General features: G+C 44.2%; 1 protein-coding gene across 1 annotated transcript in view; it reads left to right on the top strand.

The window, feature by feature from the left end:
• Positions 1–20050, top strand: part of col7a1 (collagen, type VII, alpha 1) — a 58930-nt gene that overhangs the window by 27824 nt on the left and 11056 nt on the right. Inside the window, exons 52-104 of the mRNA XM_076742175.1 lie at positions 579–614; positions 758–802; positions 890–961; positions 1101–1145; positions 1234–1269; positions 1697–1738; positions 1919–1999; positions 2159–2194; positions 2321–2356; positions 2657–2737; positions 2852–2887; positions 3494–3565; positions 3716–3760; positions 4123–4158; positions 4355–4390; positions 4927–5031; positions 5124–5189; positions 5623–5658; positions 5750–5785; positions 5881–5928; positions 6038–6073; positions 7167–7292; positions 7477–7686; positions 7770–7805; positions 7922–7966; positions 8078–8194; positions 8299–8370; positions 8491–8535; positions 9312–9347; positions 10425–10460; positions 10555–10599; positions 10706–10738; positions 10851–10913; positions 11054–11089; positions 11993–12073; positions 12191–12259; positions 15829–15864; positions 16040–16099; positions 16195–16239; positions 16331–16366; positions 17154–17189; positions 17269–17328; positions 17414–17539; positions 17629–17700; positions 17886–17921; positions 18009–18068; positions 18169–18213; positions 18541–18576; positions 18704–18739; positions 19063–19119; positions 19225–19296; positions 19767–19838; positions 19954–19989. Coding sequence (XP_076598290.1) covers positions 579–614; positions 758–802; positions 890–961; positions 1101–1145; positions 1234–1269; positions 1697–1738; positions 1919–1999; positions 2159–2194; positions 2321–2356; positions 2657–2737; positions 2852–2887; positions 3494–3565; positions 3716–3760; positions 4123–4158; positions 4355–4390; positions 4927–5031; positions 5124–5189; positions 5623–5658; positions 5750–5785; positions 5881–5928; positions 6038–6073; positions 7167–7292; positions 7477–7686; positions 7770–7805; positions 7922–7966; positions 8078–8194; positions 8299–8370; positions 8491–8535; positions 9312–9347; positions 10425–10460; positions 10555–10599; positions 10706–10738; positions 10851–10913; positions 11054–11089; positions 11993–12073; positions 12191–12259; positions 15829–15864; positions 16040–16099; positions 16195–16239; positions 16331–16366; positions 17154–17189; positions 17269–17328; positions 17414–17539; positions 17629–17700; positions 17886–17921; positions 18009–18068; positions 18169–18213; positions 18541–18576; positions 18704–18739; positions 19063–19119; positions 19225–19296; positions 19767–19838; positions 19954–19989 — 3033 coding nt within the window. The remainder of the gene's footprint in view (positions 1–578; positions 615–757; positions 803–889; positions 962–1100; positions 1146–1233; positions 1270–1696; positions 1739–1918; positions 2000–2158; positions 2195–2320; positions 2357–2656; positions 2738–2851; positions 2888–3493; positions 3566–3715; positions 3761–4122; positions 4159–4354; positions 4391–4926; positions 5032–5123; positions 5190–5622; positions 5659–5749; positions 5786–5880; positions 5929–6037; positions 6074–7166; positions 7293–7476; positions 7687–7769; positions 7806–7921; positions 7967–8077; positions 8195–8298; positions 8371–8490; positions 8536–9311; positions 9348–10424; positions 10461–10554; positions 10600–10705; positions 10739–10850; positions 10914–11053; positions 11090–11992; positions 12074–12190; positions 12260–15828; positions 15865–16039; positions 16100–16194; positions 16240–16330; positions 16367–17153; positions 17190–17268; positions 17329–17413; positions 17540–17628; positions 17701–17885; positions 17922–18008; positions 18069–18168; positions 18214–18540; positions 18577–18703; positions 18740–19062; positions 19120–19224; positions 19297–19766; positions 19839–19953; positions 19990–20050) is intronic.

Here is a 20050-nt window from a genome sequence, read left to right as displayed (position 1 = left end):
TAAATCATCCATCTTTGCTCACTCCATCTTTCTTACCGTCAGGTGTGCATAAACTACAGGTTATGAATTTCTTTTTAAAATACAAAAATGTGAAATTATTGGTTGTTTTATCAGTAACAGCCACGAGAAGCCGGTAAGAATCTGCTGCAGTACATCCATATTGTGCATCGCTGCTTTGGACTGTTTTGATGATTAGAATTAGAGCCAGTGTCCTCGTCATGATATCAACCATATATCCCAGCCCTTGTAGGAAGCTTTTACTGGTTTTATACTACAATCAATGGTACATTCTACTACTGTGAAACACAGTCCAGCAGTTACTGTCATTGCCTGTGGCTCTCAGTGTTGTTGTCAAAGATCAGACCGCCTGTTAAGCTTTCTTCTGTTCCTTCCAACATGCATCTCTAATGATGCCATTTTAGAGGTAAAATATGCTTGCATGCAGTCTAACACTGTATTTTTTATACCCATGTCCTCTGTACTCTGTACTCAGTTGATGTAGTAGATTTTGAAATGTCTTGCCACTAAGATTTCCTCCCAGTTAAAATCAATGAATTATTTATACGTATGTTACACAGGGGCCGAGAGGAGAGAAGGGTGATGAAGGCACACCTGTGAGTATGATCTCTCCCTCTTGTTCTTGCTAACATCCACTCTCATCATTGGAAGTGTGTGTGTGTGTGTGTGTGTGTGTGTGTGTGTGTGTGTGTGTGTGTGTATGTAACTGCAACTGGCTTTTCATCTTGTGTTTCATCAGGGGGAGTCTGGCCTTCCAGGGAAGCCGGGAGAAAGAGGGCTGAGGGTAGGTCGAGTTTGCACTCTGAAAGTACAAAAGTGCATCAATGCAAAGTTCAGTTAACAGACGTTTTACTGACCCCCCTCCCCTCAGGGACTAGCTGGTCAACCAGGGCGACCAGGAGAGAAAGGAGACATAGGAGACCCTGGAGAGCAAGGACGAAATGTGAGACACACGTTTATGTACCACGATGCTTGAGTTAGCTTGTCACAATGCTCTTGTGCTGTTTGACCGAGGCCTTGAGAGAAGAAACAGTGACGAAGGTCATCTGCTCAGTATCTTATTGATCTGTGTTCGATCACAGGGCAGCCCTGGACCTGTGGGGCCCAGAGGAGATAAAGGAGATCTGGTTTGTAGTTTGCTTTATTTTTACAAGGTGCTTTTATAAGTTTGTGTCGGATGAAGTGGATTCACATATTTCCACTCTCTTCTTCAAGGGACCTCAGGGGCCTCCAGGACCACCAGGAAAAATGGTGAGTGTGTCACATTGTACTGTGTGTGTAAAACAAAATGAACCATAGTGATACTTTAAGGCATTTTGATCAAAGTAGACTAGACTTCAGAACACTGCAGCGTCTGGGGCCCCATTTCTGCCAATATGATGAAAAAGGTTTCTGTAAATCCTAGACTTTCTGGAAATAACAACTTAGTGTGACAAAATAATGACTAGGTATCTAAAAATCATGTAATGTCTCCAAATGACTTAGGTGTCTCAAAATAATGAGAAGTTTTCTCATTATTTTGAGACACCTAATTTTGAGAGTTTCTCCTTGTAGTGAGTTATGGGACATTGGCAGATATAGACTTCATAATGTTCAGCATCTTCTTACCATCGAATATACTTCCAACAACCCAGTGTTGACACCACATGCATTCTTCTCTGTTTGTTCTCTTTAACAGGCTGACGTCCAGGCCCAGCTAAAAGGAGAGAGAGGAGAGAAGGTATGGACCCATGCAGATCTTGTGCTTGTCCTCCCAAATCCAGTCTTCTTGGGGCTGTTTTAGTTCCTGCAGACACACGATGGAAAAACTGAATAAGACCACCATGGCTTGATTAAATGAACGTTAACTGGGTAAAAAAAGTAGGACAGCTAAAACAGCTTACGTCACTGTGATTCCCAGGGCGACATCGGTGACCCAGGAGAGAACGGCGCCAAAGGTCAGAAAGGCGAAGCAGGGACTCCCGGAGCCCCCGGCCTGCGAGTGAGTTTGCCTCATTCTTGCAGATTGTACATGGCTCTGTGAGCATCTGATGAACCACTGTATATGCATCTGTATGCACTGACTCCTCTCCCTGTTGATTTTGTATGCGTGACTAATGATCCTCTGTGACTTCTTGTTCTTTCCCTGCTGTCTCTGAAGGGCCCTGAGGGCCAACGGGGGCCTGCAGGCACAAGAGTGAGTTTGCATTCTGACACTGTTCCTCTACTTCAGTTCTCATAACTAGACATCTGAAAATATGTGAATCACTTGTGCCTTTACATCACTTTCACTTGTAATATATTTCATATTTTATATTTGCAGGGTGACTCAGGAGATAGAGGAGCACCTGGAGAGAAGGTTTGAAATCAATCTGTGTGACTGCTGCTCACACTCTCACCTGCTGAACTGACACATTTACTTTTATCAGTATTGAGGAGTGAAGTATTTTCTGCTCTCTGGTGAGGTGAGCGGCAGATCTCGCTGTCCTTCATTCCTCTGGTTTCCCTTTTGTGATGGATTCTCAGCGGGATGAAGTGCGGAGGGCCTGGCAGAAAGCTTCATGGCCAAAAACTGAACTGAGCCACTTAAGCTGTCCTCTCACTGTTTCAGGATGTAATGTAAATGTAGTTCTCTAACCTTAAACCTCTGTGTGAACAGGGAGAAAGGGGAGCGTCCGGGTTAGATGGACGTCCTGGTCTAGATGGTAAACCAGGTTCTTCTGGACCACCTGGTCAGAGGGTACTTCAGCTTATGCCATCTTTTCACCAAACTGTAAAACACATCGTATGTAGAGCTTCGCTGGGTGGTGAATGTGTGTGTAGCTGATGCACTTTATTTTTCTTTGTGTTACAGGGTGATCCTGGGAAACCGGGCGATCCTGGCAGAGATGTGAGGTCCCTTTCTACTGAGTTTGAAAAATACACTTGAATTCAATCAATTATCAGATTTGTATATATTTAGTAAGTTGTTTGAAATTATTCATTGTTATATCGATAATATTACCCAAATTCTGTATTTAACACATTGTCAGTGAACACGTCTTACCACTGTGCACTTTAGGTGTGCGTGCTGCAGGGGGCACTGTGGAGGTGTTAAAATTCAGCCTTCACTCCTGTGGCCAGTTGCATAAGGCGACTGTAGGGAAGAGATGTTCCCAGTCCAGTTTCACAGCAGATTATTATGTAATATTGACCATAATAATGGTTCAGAAAGTCCACAACTGCTCAGCTGAAAGTTTAGTGAAAGAGCCTCGATGTTATTTTGAGGGGCGGACGGACAGATGACAGCTCCATGACTGCTGCTGCTATTCGTTTCTGTGGTGTGCAATCTTATGCACATTTAATTTTCTGAGATGTACAAATGGAAAACATTCAAGTGTTGCTACACTTAAACATGACAAGAGCACAAGTCCTAATCTTTCACAATACCAGATTTTAGCAGGTATTTAGCCTGATTAAGCCGTTCACTGTGATGTGTGCTGGTCTCATTAACCAGGGTTTATCAGGACTCAGAGGGGAACAGGGCCCCCCAGGGCCTGTCGGGCCTCCAGGCACTCCAGGGACACCTGTGAGTACGCTCACACACCCACACACAAACTTTTATTTTTATATCTATGTATCTCTTCATGAGTCTAGTCCGTTTGTTGTTTTATATCTCAGTCTGTTTTCGACCGCATTTGCATAGTTGTGTCTCATCAGCCTTGCTGTTACATTTCAGGGTAAAGCAGGTGAGGATGGCAAACCTGGGGCTCCTGGCAAAATGGTAAGGCCTTACTTTTCTAAGCCGGCATGCTTCAGCATCTTTAATTTGACATGCTGTAATAAGACATGACGGATTTTGATATTGACTCTGTTCAGTCAGAATATGAATGATGATTGTAGTGCTTGTTTTCTTTCTCTCACTTTGCCTCTCTATCATTCTCTTATTGGTAACAGCCTTGACATATTCTCTCCTGTGCCAGATGTTGACTGATCAAAAGCAGTGCAGATGTTTATTCTGTGGTCTGCTGCGTAATGGCTGTCTTGGCATAATGACACTGAATTATCTGAGTGCTCCTGCAGTGGACCGGCCATTACTCAGTTGGTTCCTGTGGAGTCTGTAATGCGTTTTGTTCTGACTTGCAGGGTGAGGACGGTGTTCCAGGTGAAGATGGGAGAAAGGTTCGTGGTTGTTCACCAGTTTATGCAAGTTCAGGAAAAGTAACTTAAGTTGACCAAAAGCAGAATGGTGATCTCTAACAAATTTATGTGACAAGTCTATGAAATAGGTCTTTTTTTTCCTCTGTTGTCATGTACAGTGGTGCTTATTATGTCTGTTTTTTTCTTTGAATCTGACTCTGCTGTCTTTAATCTGCAGGGTGACAAAGGAGAAGCAGGAGGAGCAGGAAGAGATGTCAGTTTTGCCAAATCTCCTTTATATTGTGATCTCTTGGTGTTTGGTTGTCATTTGTTTCTCTGCCGTGTCCTGTCTGACTCAGCCTGCCCTGTTTCACCCCCTCCTTCCTGTATTGATCCTGTTTTCCTTGACATTACTGTAGTACACATCAGCCTTCCTCTTTCCTTTCTCCTCATCACTTTCCCTCTCAAGTGTGTATTTATCAACTGTAGTTTGATCTGACATTGACATTACCATCACACTCTCACTCACTGCTGAATCAATAGGCTTCTCAGAAGCAGCTCTATACATTCACTAGCCTCTAATGATCAAGCTTAGCCTTTAAGGGGAAGCCACTTCTGAGAGGAATCCAGAGAGGCGCCAAATGTCAGAGTGCTGTTTTCATGTGCAAATTCATATTAATTATCTCTAGAACATCAGTGGAGGGGTGGCAGCGGCCACCTGCTTTGATTTTATAGTTCACTCTAGCATAGTGCAGGAGGAAGTAACCCTGTGTAGAGTGTCTCAGTTGTGTAATTGCATGTGTTTTCCAGGGCCGTGATGGGCTGAAAGGAGACCGGGGCCTTGCTGGGCCTGTAGGACCCACTGGGCCTCCAGGGCTTCCTGGAGTACCTGGCAACATTGGCCCTCCTGGACAGGTGCAGCAGATGTCGACACAGTCGAAACATATCATGAGTGGGACTGATAGTTTTTAATTAGTACCAATCTATGCATTGTCTCCAACTCTCAGGTTGTGTATGTTAAAGGAACTCCAGCTGCAGCAATCCCAGGCCCACAGGGGCCTCCAGGAACCCCCGTGAGTGTGCATGACTGCAACAGTCTGACATCTTTTTTAATTTAAATGCATATTACGGTCTAACACACACACATTACTGCTTTTCCTGCAGTTTTAAGTGCAAGGAATAATATGGACCTCAACGGGCCACTGCACATTAATGGAAGACGAAGTTCATGACACACACAAAACAGTTCCTGTGCATGCAATTATGTTAAATATGTAACTGTGTTTCTTTGTTTGCATACCATCATAGAAAAGGTAATTTTCCAGAAACATCAACCAGAAAGCGTGTGTAGCTCTCGTGTGGTCATGTTATCCTCAGCAGCATCGCGCTCCCTCGTGTAGCAGCAGGGACGTGTGTTTTATCTCCATCTGTCTCTGTATGCTGCCGCAGGCCTCCCACGGTCTTATCTGTTGATGTTTTTATCATTGTCCTTGCTCTGTCCTTCAGGGCGTCCCTGGGATCCCGGGAGCTGCGGGAGCCAGAGTAAGTTGTGGTTGTCTTTATTGATCTCAGTTTGCTTTAGATTAGTAACCATTTATTCTGCTTCTTGAACTTCTACCCCTCTTTGTTCCAGGGGGAGAGAGGTCTGACCGGTCCTAAAGGCGATGCTGTAAGTTCAACTCACATCCCTGTTTTAGTGAAAGTGTGACATGAGTGAGGCTTCATGCCTTTTGTGTTGACACTTTAATATCTTTCTATTTGCAGGGTGACCCAGGAGAGGACGGGGCGCCGGGCAGACCCGGGACAGCAGTGGTACGGCGTCAGCTCGTCACCTGTCATGACTCCGCTGTGACTTGTGGAAACATTTATTGTCAATATTTTTCATCTCTGTTGAATGACTTTTGTGCATTTCTCTCACCAGGATGTACAGAAGGCTCTGGCCAGCCTTGGCATTCAGGTATGTGGATTATGACCTGCAGTTTAATGATTCTATAAAATCTGTTGTGCCTGTAAAGGTGCAGGAAAGTTTCTAATTCTTAGTATTTTATGTAATTCAAGGACATGTGTTTAAATGCAGTAGACACAGCTTTACTTTGGATTTGAAAGTGATGAGGTTTTAGCTTGATAATCACTTTGGAGATGCAAATGTTTATTCTGCTCTTGCTTTGTAGACATTAGCTTAGCAGATAGCTAATATTTGATCCTTGAAATAAGGACTCAGGAAACCGCAATAGAGTGAAGGACTTTAGTTAGGATCTTTCCTTTTTTGTAAAACTGTGGAAACATAAAATATGGCATTTCAAACTGCACATATACATGAATGTACAACTCAAATTTAGCATGTAGCATCACACAGGAAAAAGCATTGGTGTTAATGGAAAATGCAATTGGCAATTAGCAAGTCAAGCATGGATATGCGGATCTGTATGTTAGTAAAATTGTCTGGCTCATGGAGGATTTCCTGGAACTCGTGCAAAGTGTTATTTTTGTCCATTAGTTCTTGCAAATCAATGCATTTACAGCTTCCAGATGTATTAAAAACTCATGTTCAGCCGCTTTTCTTGTGTCAAACAGATCAATTACTTTGAAAATAAAAATGTCTTCATCCAGTAAAAGTGGATTAACAGACTTGCCACGGTCAAGTGTGGGATTTGCTCTTGGGTTATGGCCGTGATAAAAATAGGACTGCGAGTAGTTTAAAACCACTGCAGCATGTGTGGGTTGATGTCATGGACGTACCACTAAAGATTGATGTAGGTCTGTGACTGAGTGTCACTTCTTAGAATAAACATAGCCCAGTCAGTGTGGAGGAGTTTACAACCCTCATTTAGTGTCACTGCAGATGACAAACAGATGACAGTTTCTCACAGTGAAACTGTATATTTCAGAGTTTATGTACAAATACATTTTAAAATGATCTCGCATATTTTGGACTGGACTGGAGCAACTGAAAAGACAAAGGCAAAATGTAAATGAATCACAGCCGGGAACCTGTGGCTGAAAGTTAGGAAGCTCTTGCCAAACATTTCCCTTTTCTGCCCTCCACACAGGTGTCTGATCTGAAGGTGGTTGTGGACAGGAAGGACACACCACAGGCTCCCACAGTGCAGAAGGCAGTGAAAGGTGAAAAGGGAGACAAGGGTGATACCGGACCAAGAGGACAGTCTGGTTTAGATGTAAGTACAGCCAAGGGCTTCTTGGAGGCTTACTGCAAAAATGAAAAACTTGAAGACCCCCAGTAAGATGACAGAAAGTCCAGATGGAGCACCACATTTCAGCGTCTCTTAAATGTCTAATCAGCATAGTTCGAAATATTAAAACATTGTATTTGATCTCTTTCCGTTTCCTGTTGTGCACCAGGGTGTTCGAGGTTTTCCAGGAGAGAGAGGATCAAAAGGGGACCAAGGGGAGAGAGGACCTGTGGGAGGACCTGGGCCTCCAGGTAGAGCCATTGGAGAGCGAGGGCCCGAGGGACCCCCGGGGCCTGCTGGAGAGCCAGGCAAGCCTGGAATACCAGGAGTTCCTGGGCGAGCTGGGGAACTGGGGGAGGTTGGAAGACCAGGAGAGAAGGTGAGGAGGAGAGTTGGCAAAACAAATGATTTTTTATGTTCCTGAACGTGATTGTACTAATATCATGTGTATTTATCTTTCAGGGGTCGAGTGGAGAGAAAGGTGACAAAGGAGAAGGAGTAAGTGCTGATGTCACATTGACATTTACTTTGGTCCTCCAGGCTTCCAGGTCGTGAAGAGAAATTCATGTTTCATGTAAGCACTTCCACTCTTGAGAATTTCATGTGATTTTCAGGGTAAACCCGGAATAATGGGACCATCCGGCCCCCCAGGTCAGAAGGTAAACTCCTCCTCATCCTTGTTATTGATGCAGTGAAAAAATGAACCTTTTGTACATATAAGACACACAATGAATGGAGTTCATAATCGTTTGTCTATGTGTGTACTGTAGGGAGCCTCTGCTGACTCAGTGCTGATCGGTACGCCGGGGGTCCGAGGCCCTCCAGGAGTTACAGGACAGAAGGGAGAGCCTGGTGCTGCAGGACCATTGGGACCTAAAGGAGACCGAGTGAGATTCACACATAATACAAATAATGCAAACACGTGTCAAGTCATGCACTGTCATGGGTTTTTTTTTTTATACAAATGAGCTACTTTTAATGTGTCTCACAGGGTTTGGCGGGACCTCGTGGTGATAAAGGAGACAGAGGAGAGGCTGGAGACAGAGGCCGTGATGGCTCACAGGTGAGCTGGATCGCAGTATTATAATAAATTCCTGAAGTGAGACAATCAGATTTGATCTTACTGTTCTGTTGTTACTGCCCATTTTCTTAATAAGAAGCAATCTGTGGTCTGTCATCTCAGGGAACGCCAGGAGAACCAGGAAAACCTGGTCAGGATGGGAAACCGGTAAGTGTGAAGTGCTGGATCTGAGCTACGTTATTCTTCTGAAGGTGAAGATGAAACTGACTGTTGTGCTTTCTGTTTTTTGATTTTCACAGAGGCATGATTATAGTAATGACTTTCCTGGATTAGAGGCACTTGTGTAACTATTGAATGAATATTTCTTTCAGAAGATTTAATAATGTTAATAATGTATTTATAATATTGTTGCTTATTGTGTGTTTGTCTTTATAAATGTACATATGGGAGTGTTGATGCTCATGAAACACAAAATGCACCTGCTTAACCTTTCAAAAATATTAAACCAGCAGAAGTCCAGCAAACATCAGAGGACACAGTAAGGTTTCATCTGGATGTACTGTGTGTTCTGATTGCTCGGCCTGGTGCAGGATATAAAGAGAGGAGAGATATTAAGCACTTCCTCACACTTTTTGTTTTCCTTCCCTCCATGTCGGAGCAGGGCCCCACAGGGCCTGCTGGTCCTCGAGGCCAACCAGTGAGTAATCAGTGACCCAGCAAAGGGGCCTTCTCTTGAGCTTGATCTTCAGAGAAAACCACTGGGTTGGCTGCAGCACTCAGCTGATGGAGCGCTCTTTTCCCCCTTTTGGGCCGAGGCTTCATAGATCTTTAGACAGCAGCCTTTTGCAGCTGTGTGGCTAACACCTCACTCTCTTACTTCCTCTCTGTCCATTTCCTTATCTCTGTTGTTTGTTTCCCCTCTTCCAACACTGTTCTCCACCCACCCGTGCCCCCCACCCTCCTCTGTCTTTCATCCTCTCCAGGGCCTGCCTGGGTTCCCAGGAGTTCTAGGTAGACCGGTAGGTGCTCTGCTGCTGGCTGGCATGCTTGGGCTCTGGAGGAGGGAGGGCTGGGAGAACTGGTCCCTGTGGTTTCAGATACAAGAGGGAGAAGTGAGAGTGGACCAAAGCTGTAGAGATAGCAGAGGGCTTTAGATTACACAGCAAGTATTTCCAAAGACGATTCTGCATCAGGAGCCTAGAACAAAGTACCATCAGGATGCACACACCACCACACATCCCAGGCAAATTTCACCACTTTAACCCTAATTCATTTGTATTAGAAACATCCTTCTGGGAGCCGGGGTCTGGGATAAGAGTCAGAGCGTGATTGGTTCATCATGAAACATTAATCAAGACCACCTGTCCCCACAGAATCCATGTCAAACTCAAGAGTTGAGTTTTGAAGTTGAATTTCAGGCGTGTAAAACACCACAGATTTGTTGGAGGAGATGAAAGGAAGTCAGCTGACATCCTGAGCCGAAGTGTTCGCCAGGATCCAGTGTACAATAGAAGGGGGGATACTAAATTGGGTGTTCTCCAAAAAGTACTGTGCTGTCGATGCGCTTGAGTCTGCTTATCGTGCATGCAGCTGTGCCTGCTGTCTGCTGTGTGCTTATCCCTCTCACAGCACTGATTTTTCAGAGCTTACCATGTGAGTTTCTCATTGTTGACATTGTCGATCCTCTGTTTGCATTGTCCTACCTGTTGTCGTGAGTCAGTCCATGTTTTATCGTTGTATATTTGTGTCTCCTGCGGGGACGCTCACGTCTCTCAGTGATACGTCAGTGCGTCATTTACGTTAACCCCATGTTGTCCACTATAAGAATGCATATACTTTTTATGGGCTCAGTTTGTATGAGCATATTTAATTCATAAACACGTGGTGTGTGCTGTGGTAGTTCTGTCGTCACCGTGAGCTTGCCAGGCAGTCTGGAGACTTAATGACAAACTTAAGAGTGATATCAATCTTCTCACCTAACTCTGAGCAAGGACATGAATAAGATTTTTAAAATGTCAAAATATTCCTTTAAAATGTGTAGTGAGGAGTGTTTTGTGATGTGAATGTGCTGTATATGACTTGTATTTTGCTTCCAGGGGAACCCAGGAGAGCCTGGCATCAGGGGGCCAACTGTAAGCATGACACACACGATGAAGCATGAACACGCATACACAGGCTCTTATTAAAAGCACCACTTTACATGTTGGTCGTATATGTTTCAATTAGGGCCCCATGGGTCCCAACGGGCTTCCTGGTCCACCAGGTGTGAAGGTGAGTTAACTGCATCTGACTGTGCTGCCTGTTATAGCACACATGCTGAAGTTCTTTATTTTTTACTCTTTGCCGGCCAAAGTCATAAGAAGTTTGTTTTTCACAGGGTAATCAAGGAGAGCCAGGCGTTGGTGTGCAGGTAAAACCGCTTTCACACAAGAGATCCAGCAGCCTCATGGTTGCATGACAATCCACACAGCGTGTTGTGTAGCAGAATGTGCATTGTGTGAGTGTGTTTCTCCTCTCTGCAGGGCCCCCCCGGTGCCCAAGGGAGCACAGGTCTACCTGGACCACCAGGCCCTCCGGGAGCTGTGGTAAGCGTTCCCATAAATCACAGCTTCTCTGCAGGGACAAACTGCTTTGTTGTTGTCTTGTTCATTGAACATCTCGTGTGCGTGTGTGTGTTTATCATATTGTGTTCCCTCATACCTCTGTGTTTATTTCTCCCCTGCAGGGTCCACAGGGCCCCCCAGGACTGTCAGGGCAGGTGGTGAGTATACGGCCTTGATCTGGCTGTGACTGTTGCTGCGTTGCACAGTGGGGAAGTGTAAAATTGAAGGAATGTTTTGAGCCCGAGGCATTTGAGTTCTAACTGAAAATGGGAAGGTAATTAAATAAAAATGCCAAAACATGTGGAGCAAGTTTTTGTTGATAAATGGCGCCTTCAGCTGCGTGTCGTGTTCGTAATTTGAAAATGCAGCTTACAGAACATGTGATTTGTTGTACCTTCAGCTGAAAAACAAGCAATCCCCTCAGCGTGTCATGTACAGCATACTGACTCTTTATTAAGTGACCACAACCAACTTTTCTGTCACGATTCTCCTGTTTTCATTTTTGTTGTAAACTATGTGCTTGCAGTTATTTTTTTTAAATTTTGATTATCTCGAGATAACCAAACTAATTTTTGTGAGATAACGTTCATTTATTTCATTATCTTGAGAAAACAAAAGGCAGATTTCTCGAGATTATCAGATAATTTATCACAGGAAAATGACTTCGTAAGATTCACGAGCGGACCATGACATTCACACTCTGCTCTGCAGAGTGGCTTTGGGGGCTTCACAGCAAACCATGTGAATAACGGGTACTCTTTAATATGACATTTTCAGCTTAAATCAGATGCTACAGTTGTGAAGGTGCCATCTATGCATGCTGGCATGGCACTCCTGGTCTCTGGTAAACATCCTAAATAATAAGAGAAAATGACCCTTTGTTTTCTCATGATAAGGGGTTGATTATGTTGTTTTCTCAAGATAACAAAACAATAAAGTATACTGAAACAAAATATATTAAAATAAGTGAAGACCTCATTAGTTAAACATTTTAAAAGAAAAAAAATTACATGTTTCCGATTAAATTCATCACATGTACCGATGTATGTGTTGCTCCTCAGGGTGAAGCAGGTAAACCAGGAGTCCCTGGAAGAGATGGGGTGCCTGGTAAAGAAGGATTACCTGGATTTCCGGGAAAGCAGGTGTGTGCCTGTGCACCTGTGTTTGTGCCCATGCAGTCGACTGTGCATGTGTGTCATGTGCACTGTGCTGTTTTTCGGGTCCTTCTCGGTGTCATCATGGTGTAATTTGTTCCTCAGGGCATTGCTGGACCTTCAGGCCAGCCGGGCTTAAAGGGGGAGCAGGGAGACAGCGGCCCTCCGGGGAAGGTGAGAACATGCTGTATCTACTGAGCAGCCTCTTGCTAGAAGGACAGTCAATGAAATTGGTTTTGTGGTTGCCTTTATTGGATGTGATACCAGCTGCTGCCTGAAGTAATAAAAACATTTCTGTCGTGCTATTATTAGCTTCCTGCTGCAAGAGTTTTCATCTGATGCACGACACAATGCCGTCCTATTCTGAGTCTTCCTTCAGGGGCCGTGGTCAGGCTGTTGATATTTGTGCACCACGGCTGGGGTTGCCTGAAACCCAAATGGTGCTCCAGATAAATTCCCCTGCTATTTGTACACTTCTTAGAGTTGGCCGGGAGTCCCACTGTTAGTTACTTATGTGCTGCTGCTGGCTGTCGCTATAAATTCTGATATTTTATCTGTGAGTTGGCTGCAGCAGAGTGAGGTGCGAACAGCTCGCAGACAGAAAATAGACCTCTTCAGTCTGACTCTGTTGATTAGGGGATCCATCAGGAGCCTGCAGTTGAAGTCAGTAAAGTCAATACAGTGAGCAAGGTAGAGGTTTGGGGGTTTTAATGGTCATTGGATTTGGAAATTCTGCTCTCATTTCTCTCTCGACAAATGTTTGTGTGCATTTGCAGAAGATGGGTTGGCTGCATACGTCTAACCTGGGAAATGTTTATGTGTGGAAACAAGGCAAAAACGCTCTGTGGTGCAGTGACCTCTGCTATCAGCTGAAAGTGAGAATGGAAACGTTGGAAAAGTTAGAAAATTTGAAATGGAAATGCAGTGTTGTTTACTGTAATAAATACTGAACATGAACATCTCTTGCTTTTTATTGGGAATTTTGCGCTGGGACTAAGCAGTGACACCAGAACTTCATCTTCCCGTGAAAGCTGTGGGATTAGTGGGATTTCTCTGTTGTCCGACTGTTATTGATTGACATTTAAAGAGCAAATTCACTTACTGACTCAGTAAAATTTGAAATGTGAAATGACTTTTCACATGTCTGAAACGTATTTCTTGTGTCACTCTGCCCTCACAGGTCTATGTTATCTATAGACTGAATAATAAGTGGACAGAGCTTCAGGGTCTGAAAAGTGAAGCCAGTGAGGAAGAAGCTTAAACCTGCATTCTTTGTAATGGCCAGACTCCACTGACTACACAACGAAGCTGACTGTATGGGAGCGTATGAGAAAATTACCCTACTTCTTACTTGATTTATTACCTTAGTAAACATTTTCCTCATGAGTTGATGAGTTCATGGTCTATATCACTAGTTTCAACTCGTCTTCATTACAGCATGATGTTCGTTTTTTAAATTATGGTCCCACTTAGAGTGAAATAGATGATAAAGCAGGGTATGCTTTAGGTCTCGTGACTGACAAGTGGCTACCACAGTGTGTCCTCAGGTTCTCAGTCACATCCAATCAAATGGAGGTGTAGCAATGTGTATCCTCCCCAGCTCCACCCTGTCATCCAAATATGGTCATGTCTGGCTCCAAAAACCATGATGATGGCGGCCAAACTCGAGGTTTCAGGACAGTAGTAGTAGTAGTAGTGCAACCCTAGATTTGTGGTTAGAACTGAGAAAGCAGGGCGCACTCGATGTTCCAGTGTAGCTGTGTTGTGTTCAGGTCAAGACATCCATGGTTTGAGTTTCCATGAATTATTGCTGGAATTGAATATTTCTCATTATAATTTAAAACCGTTCGTTTGGCTGTGATTTGTCAGCACTACTTCATATGGAAACTACCTCAACGCTGACACTGATATATTATTGCCTGCAAGGTGTCTGTATTTGAGTGACTGCAGACATCTGTTAATAGGGATTGGCTCGGCTTGAAAAAGCCTGTGCCAATTCTGCTGATGAGGATCTCAATTTCAGTTTCAGCTCGCTGAGACTGAAAGTGACAGAGAAGGTCGCATGCATTCATAACTTCCTCTGTGCAGGCCTCATCTCATTATCACACAGTCAAAATCATCTTTGTTTTTACTCACAAGATCAGTATCATTGCACTGCAGATGAGAATAATTTGATAATTTATTAAACTGCTATGTCGTTATTAATAGCCTGTGCATGCACCTGAGCTCATCTTGCAAAATGATGTGCGCTCTTCTCTTCATTTGCTGTTGTTGATGCAACAGATTCCCCCTTGTCTGAGCCAGGAGCAATCAACCTTTTTAGCCTGGAGCACAGCTTTTTGTAATGCAAAGCAGCAGGTTTGCTGCCAGATATCATAATGACATGTAGTGGCGCACACATTGACTGCTGTTAACTCACAACTGCAGTGTTTTCTAAGCATTCTGATAGGACATCAGTGAGAACAGATGTGAGGCAGCTTTTCCAGAGTTGAAATGCCTGTTTGGCAGGACGTAGGCAGTTTCGAGCTGTTCAGTTAAGCATCCAAAGCACATTCCCACCACAGAAAGGGGTTCGTCATCCACAACAACAAAAAACTTGCCACTGATTTCTGTGTTATTAGCTTTCCTGTGTCCTCATGTGAGAAGAGTTTCTCACAGCTTTCTTTGTTTCGATTTGTGTTTGCTGCTCCAATTCCTTTTCTTCTTGGCAATGTTTGCTTATAAAACTTCACCATATTCCTTTACAAGACAGGTGTTTTATCAAACACATGGAGACAGGCAGTGGTTACAGTAAGGTGCACAATATGTGGCTTTAAAAGCATTTATTTTATGTCAGAGGGAATATTTGTCCTGATTTCATACCATATTGTAACACAGAGTGTAGAGACATGTAACCAAGGTCCCCGGCATAAAGGTCTCACAGTGTAAGATATGTGTTAACCACCAGACACCCTGTCCTATTATATTACTTTAAAGCAGCTTGAAGTCATCACTGCTAAAAAGTGTTTGGCAAAAGATGCACAAAGATGGAGCTCGCTTGTCAGGCGCTCATTATTCGCGTCCATTCCTGCTGTTAGCGATATTGACATGAATCATGACGAGCGTCTTGACCGGCTCCCTCACTGCTGACAGCCTCGGGTTCAGCACCTTGGACAGAGCCACGTTGTCACCGTCAGTGAGTTCACTTGCTTGATAAATAACCAGGCAACACTTGTCCATCTGCTCAGCGGCCCCACCATTTGTTCACACGCACACACACACAGAAACAAAGCTGAACACGGACACACACAGCCGCAAGCATTTTTTAGGTTTCAGTGCTCCTGAATCCAAAAACTTGGGCCTCCACTTTGCTCCGTTCACTCATGCTTAACCCAGACAGCAGAACACTTTGGGGACACACACACAAAGGAGAAAGAAACAGCACTTGATCACACAGTAAGGACAATAATTATGGTTTGTTCCTTGAATTAACCGTCACAGCCAAGTGTTTGTTAATAGGCATATTGTTAACACAAGACTTTCGTCCCTCAACCAAACCAGTGGCTAAGCAGTAGGACTTGCTGCGTGCTGAAGACGTTAAAGGTCTTAAGCTCTCAGAGCTGAAGAGGCTAATGCGTAGGCTATCATGATACCTGAATATGAAGGCTCTTAAGTGCACATTTATGTCTTTTCATGAACAAGAACCCATACTGTGCCGCACCGGTAATGACTATTATTCTCTCAATTTTCCTGTGCTCTTACAGTCTGTGGCTGGACCACCTGGACCCAAAGGAGAGAGGGTGAGTCACTGTTATTGACATCAGCGTGGAAGTTGCAACATTAACCCTTTCATTTCCATTTTAGCTATGGCACTGAAAACACACACATTGAATGTGTATGCTTACTAAACTGCAAAGGCCAAGGAGTGACATGAAACGGGACCGAGCTGACATAACTTTCCTCTGATTGATGCAGGGTCTTCCTGGTCAAACACTGCCAGGCATAACCGGGGAGAGAGGTCTAGCTGGAGAAAAGGTGAGTCTGACCAAACCATTCGTTATGAAGGCTTGCTCTCAGTCAGGGAAAATGTGCATTTTCATTAAAACTCTATGGTACTTGGTGTCTGTCAGGGTGTCAAGGGAGACAAAGGTCCTGCTGGCATCAAAGGAGAGAGGGTGCGTACCGTCACGCTGCAGAGCAACACATACACCTAATGAAAACAACATGACGTACATGTTTCCGTCTCTATATCTGTCGTCATTGTAGGGAGTGGCTGGTGAATCAGGAGAGCCTGGAGAGGATGTGAGTAATCAGCTTCCGCTCCTTGTTCTCTGGACTCAGACGCTCACATGTCCTGTTACTGAATGTTTTTCTTCACATCTTGATGATTGCCTGGTTTCTGCTTGACTCTCTCTTAACATCCTTAATAAATGTTATTTTGTGAGTTCAATGTGCTGCTACAGCCATAAGAAAGAATAGGTGGCTTATTTTTACTACATTCAACGTGTGTCTGCATGGATGGCTCCAAATGTTTCACTCATCCTTTTTCAGACTTACATCTTAGTGGCTCAACATTTCTGATATCCATAAATCACAAAAATCACAGCAAAATATAATGATTCAAGCAAATGGATTCAGTTTTTTCCCTTTTTTGAGCCATACACTTAAAAGGGAGATTGTTTTTGTCAAAGTCTTTCACACCAAAGCCAGACAATTACTTAATCTTACTTTAATCAGCCATCCTTCCATTGCAGTGTGATTAAAGTCTCCAGACCTTCTATCTGAAAGTGTCAACTGTAATCTCCTCTGATGCTCCAGGTTTTGATTATTTGTCGTCCCTGAGGTTAACGAGGCATGTTAACTGTAATGACAGGCAAGCCGCTGACAGTGCACACCAGTACTGATGAAACGTGTCCTCAGCAGCATAATAATGAACTGCAAAAACTGAAACCGTAGTATTGTTATTGTTAATGTGAATAAAAAAGATTATTCAGTCTGTTTTCTTTCCACCAATGAATTATTTGTATGGGTCTTTAGAAACCCATCAGCAATTCTTATTTTCATCCCTCCATATTTGTTTTTCATGCAGGGGGCACCGGGATCTCTTGGACCAAAAGGAGATAAGGTGATCTTTTGTCATGGGCTTTATTACTTTGCCCGAAACCCGATTTGTGCGACAGTTACCACAAAGTGTGTGTTTGCAGGGAGAGAAGGGGATCGGACTGGCAGGTCCTCCGGGTCGGGTCGGGCCTCAAGGTTTAAAGGTGGGTAGCAGTTCACGCTGCTTCTTGAATCAGTCAGTGTGGTTTATCAGATGTGGATCAGACTCTAACTGCGACTTAATATCAGGGAGATCCGGGCCTTCCCGGTTCACCTGGTCCCCCAGGACCACTGGGGAAGTCAGGCAACATTGGGCCGCCTGGCCTGAGAGGAGAAACTGGACAACTTGGACCTCCTGGACCACCAGGGGAGAGGGTCAGTGGAGCCGCTGGTTACACAATACTGTGTGCTCTCGGTCTTCATCTCTGTGGTGTGATTTTGAACCACTGAGGTCTCATTTTCAGGGTCTCCAAGGCTTTGCAGGCCGTGCAGGAAATGCTGGAGCCCCAGGTCCCGCTGGACCTCCTGGACAGGCAGTGAGTTTAGTTTTTATTACACTGTGATTAGCAGCAAGATCCATCTTCGAATAGCTGGCTTGGTTTTAATCCTGCTCAGGAAGTTGTAATATGTAAAAGTTTTTAAAGTAATACGCCTGAGACAGAAAGAGAGAGGAAGTGAAATGACCAGATGTGACTGACGATTCACACACCATGTTTTCAAGGGTCCTCCTGGTACCAACGGGGTCAAAGGGGACAAGGTGACTATCCGAGCCGACACGTTTCCATCTTCCTGCTTAAATGTTAATGGACTCTTTTGAAGGGTGAACATATTATTATGTTGCCAGGGGGAGGTCGGCATCGGAGTCCCGGGTCCAAGAGGAGAGAGAGGTGATCCAGGGCCGAGAGTAAGACAGCACATCACCGTGTCATTGAAGATGTCATCTGATATGAATTGGCCTCAGGATGATAAAACTAACACTTGTGCCTTTTCCTGTCATGTCTCAGGGAGAGGAGGGTCGGCCTGGCTTGGATGGGGAGAGGGGGTCGCCGGTAAAATATCAAGTGTTTCCTTAACATGACGTACACCAGCAGAGCCTCTCCATCAAAGATCTCTTCCAGGGTCGTGTTTTTCAAAATCCTAACTCACCCTGAGGAAGTCTGTCCAGAGACATAAAGAGACCAACACAAGCATAAATCTTTGTTATTACAGACGACTTGTTCTTCACAAGGACACAATATCTTTATTACATTGTAAACTACTTATTCATTACGCATCGTCCTCCTCACGTTGCAGTGCCCGTCATTTTAAAGCTGCTCACTGTCTAGCCACCCGGTATATAATGACGCACGGCCTATGTGTGTTTGTCTGTCCATCAGGGTCCTGCAGGGGTCCGTGGTGCTCGGGGAGAGAAGGTGAATACTGTCATCATGTCACCGTGCGAGCTGCGTCCCCTGAGCATTCTGCTCGTGCAAAGAACTGAATTAAATTGTCATGCCTGAATGATATGTTTTGCTCTTAATCTTTTTTTTTTTTTTTCAGGGAGACTTGGGGCTGCAAGGTGACAAAGGAGACAAGGTGTGTTCATTTTAATATCTAATAAGCTCAGCCGCTCGCCCTCTTTCTCTCCCGCTCGTGTGTGTTTATGTTTGTAAACGACAGCGAGAGAGAAATGGAGAAAGAGGGAAGTGAGACATATTTGTGTCAGCGGTGGCTGTTTTGAAAGAGCTCTTTCATGAGATTTGCTCTGTTGAGAGCAGGAGGAATATATGAATACACACAATGTTAATGAGCTGTGGTAGTGACACAGCTTAAGAAAAGGTGACAGGATGAAACATTGTGTGTAGATGTTTGGGCTTTGGGGTGAAGCCACATGTTTACAGCTGCATTGTCTCTCACAGGGGGACACTGTGCTGGTGGGAGGACCTGCTGGAGAAAAGGGCAACAAAGGAGAAACAGTCAGTGAACACCTGGACGGGTCGAAGTGTTTAATATAGAGAAATATCACTTTTGTTTCTGTGGATATTTGATTTTGTTTGGATTTCATTGTTGTTCTGCTGCAGGGAGACAGGGGACCCAAAGGTGTGCAGGGAGAAAAAGGGACCAAGGGTCAAGAGGGACCTCCGGGGGAGCAGGTACATTTGTTCGTTCTTGCCGAAACAGATGTTTTTAGGCTGCTACTTCATGATTTGGTGAAGAAAGTAGTGAAATATGCCCACTTTTCAATCCCATGGTGTGGCAAGCAGAGAAAGTCAGAAGATTTGTTGCCTTTGAGAGGCTGAAATCAGTCATTTGTAGGGGATTTTTAACTGATCACAACTGATGATCAAAATTATTGCCAATTAATTTTCTTAATTGCCTAATGGACCACTTGTTTCAGACGGTTTGCCTTTAACAGTATTTAATCCATTTAAAGGTTGGATGATACATTGTCATTAGTCATGTGAATCTGAGGCATCGATCGGTCAATCAAATTAGATCAGAAATATGAATCACTTAATGATGACATTTAAACAATGTTTTTACAACCAAAACCTGGGATCAGACATTGCTGTATTGATATTACAAATAATCAGTACACATGTTTCTGCGTATGTGACACCAGGGTCTGAGGGGAGAGCTGGGGGAGAGAGGATCCACTGGATTTCCGGGCGCCCGTGGCCCCGGTGGACAGAAGGTGAGCGACGCCATGATCACTGTGATTAAAAAAGTCTCATGATTAATAGCAAAGCCAGCAGCACAGGTAATAATTTTGCTGCTCTAATTACTGTAATTCTGCCTTCTCTCTGCAGGGAGAAGCCGGCCAGCCTGGAGTACCCGGAGAATCGGTCTGTGATTCTTTCTTCCATTCAGACACTTTGTGTGTGTGGTTTTCTGCCTTGAGTGGAC

The sequence above is a fragment of the Chaetodon auriga genome, chromosome 2 (genome assembly GCF_051107435.1).
Source record: "Chaetodon auriga isolate fChaAug3 chromosome 2, fChaAug3.hap1, whole genome shotgun sequence".
Lineage (NCBI taxonomy): Eukaryota > Metazoa > Chordata > Actinopteri > Chaetodontiformes > Chaetodontidae > Chaetodon > Chaetodon auriga.
This window is presented reverse-complemented; position numbering and strand designations above follow the sequence as displayed.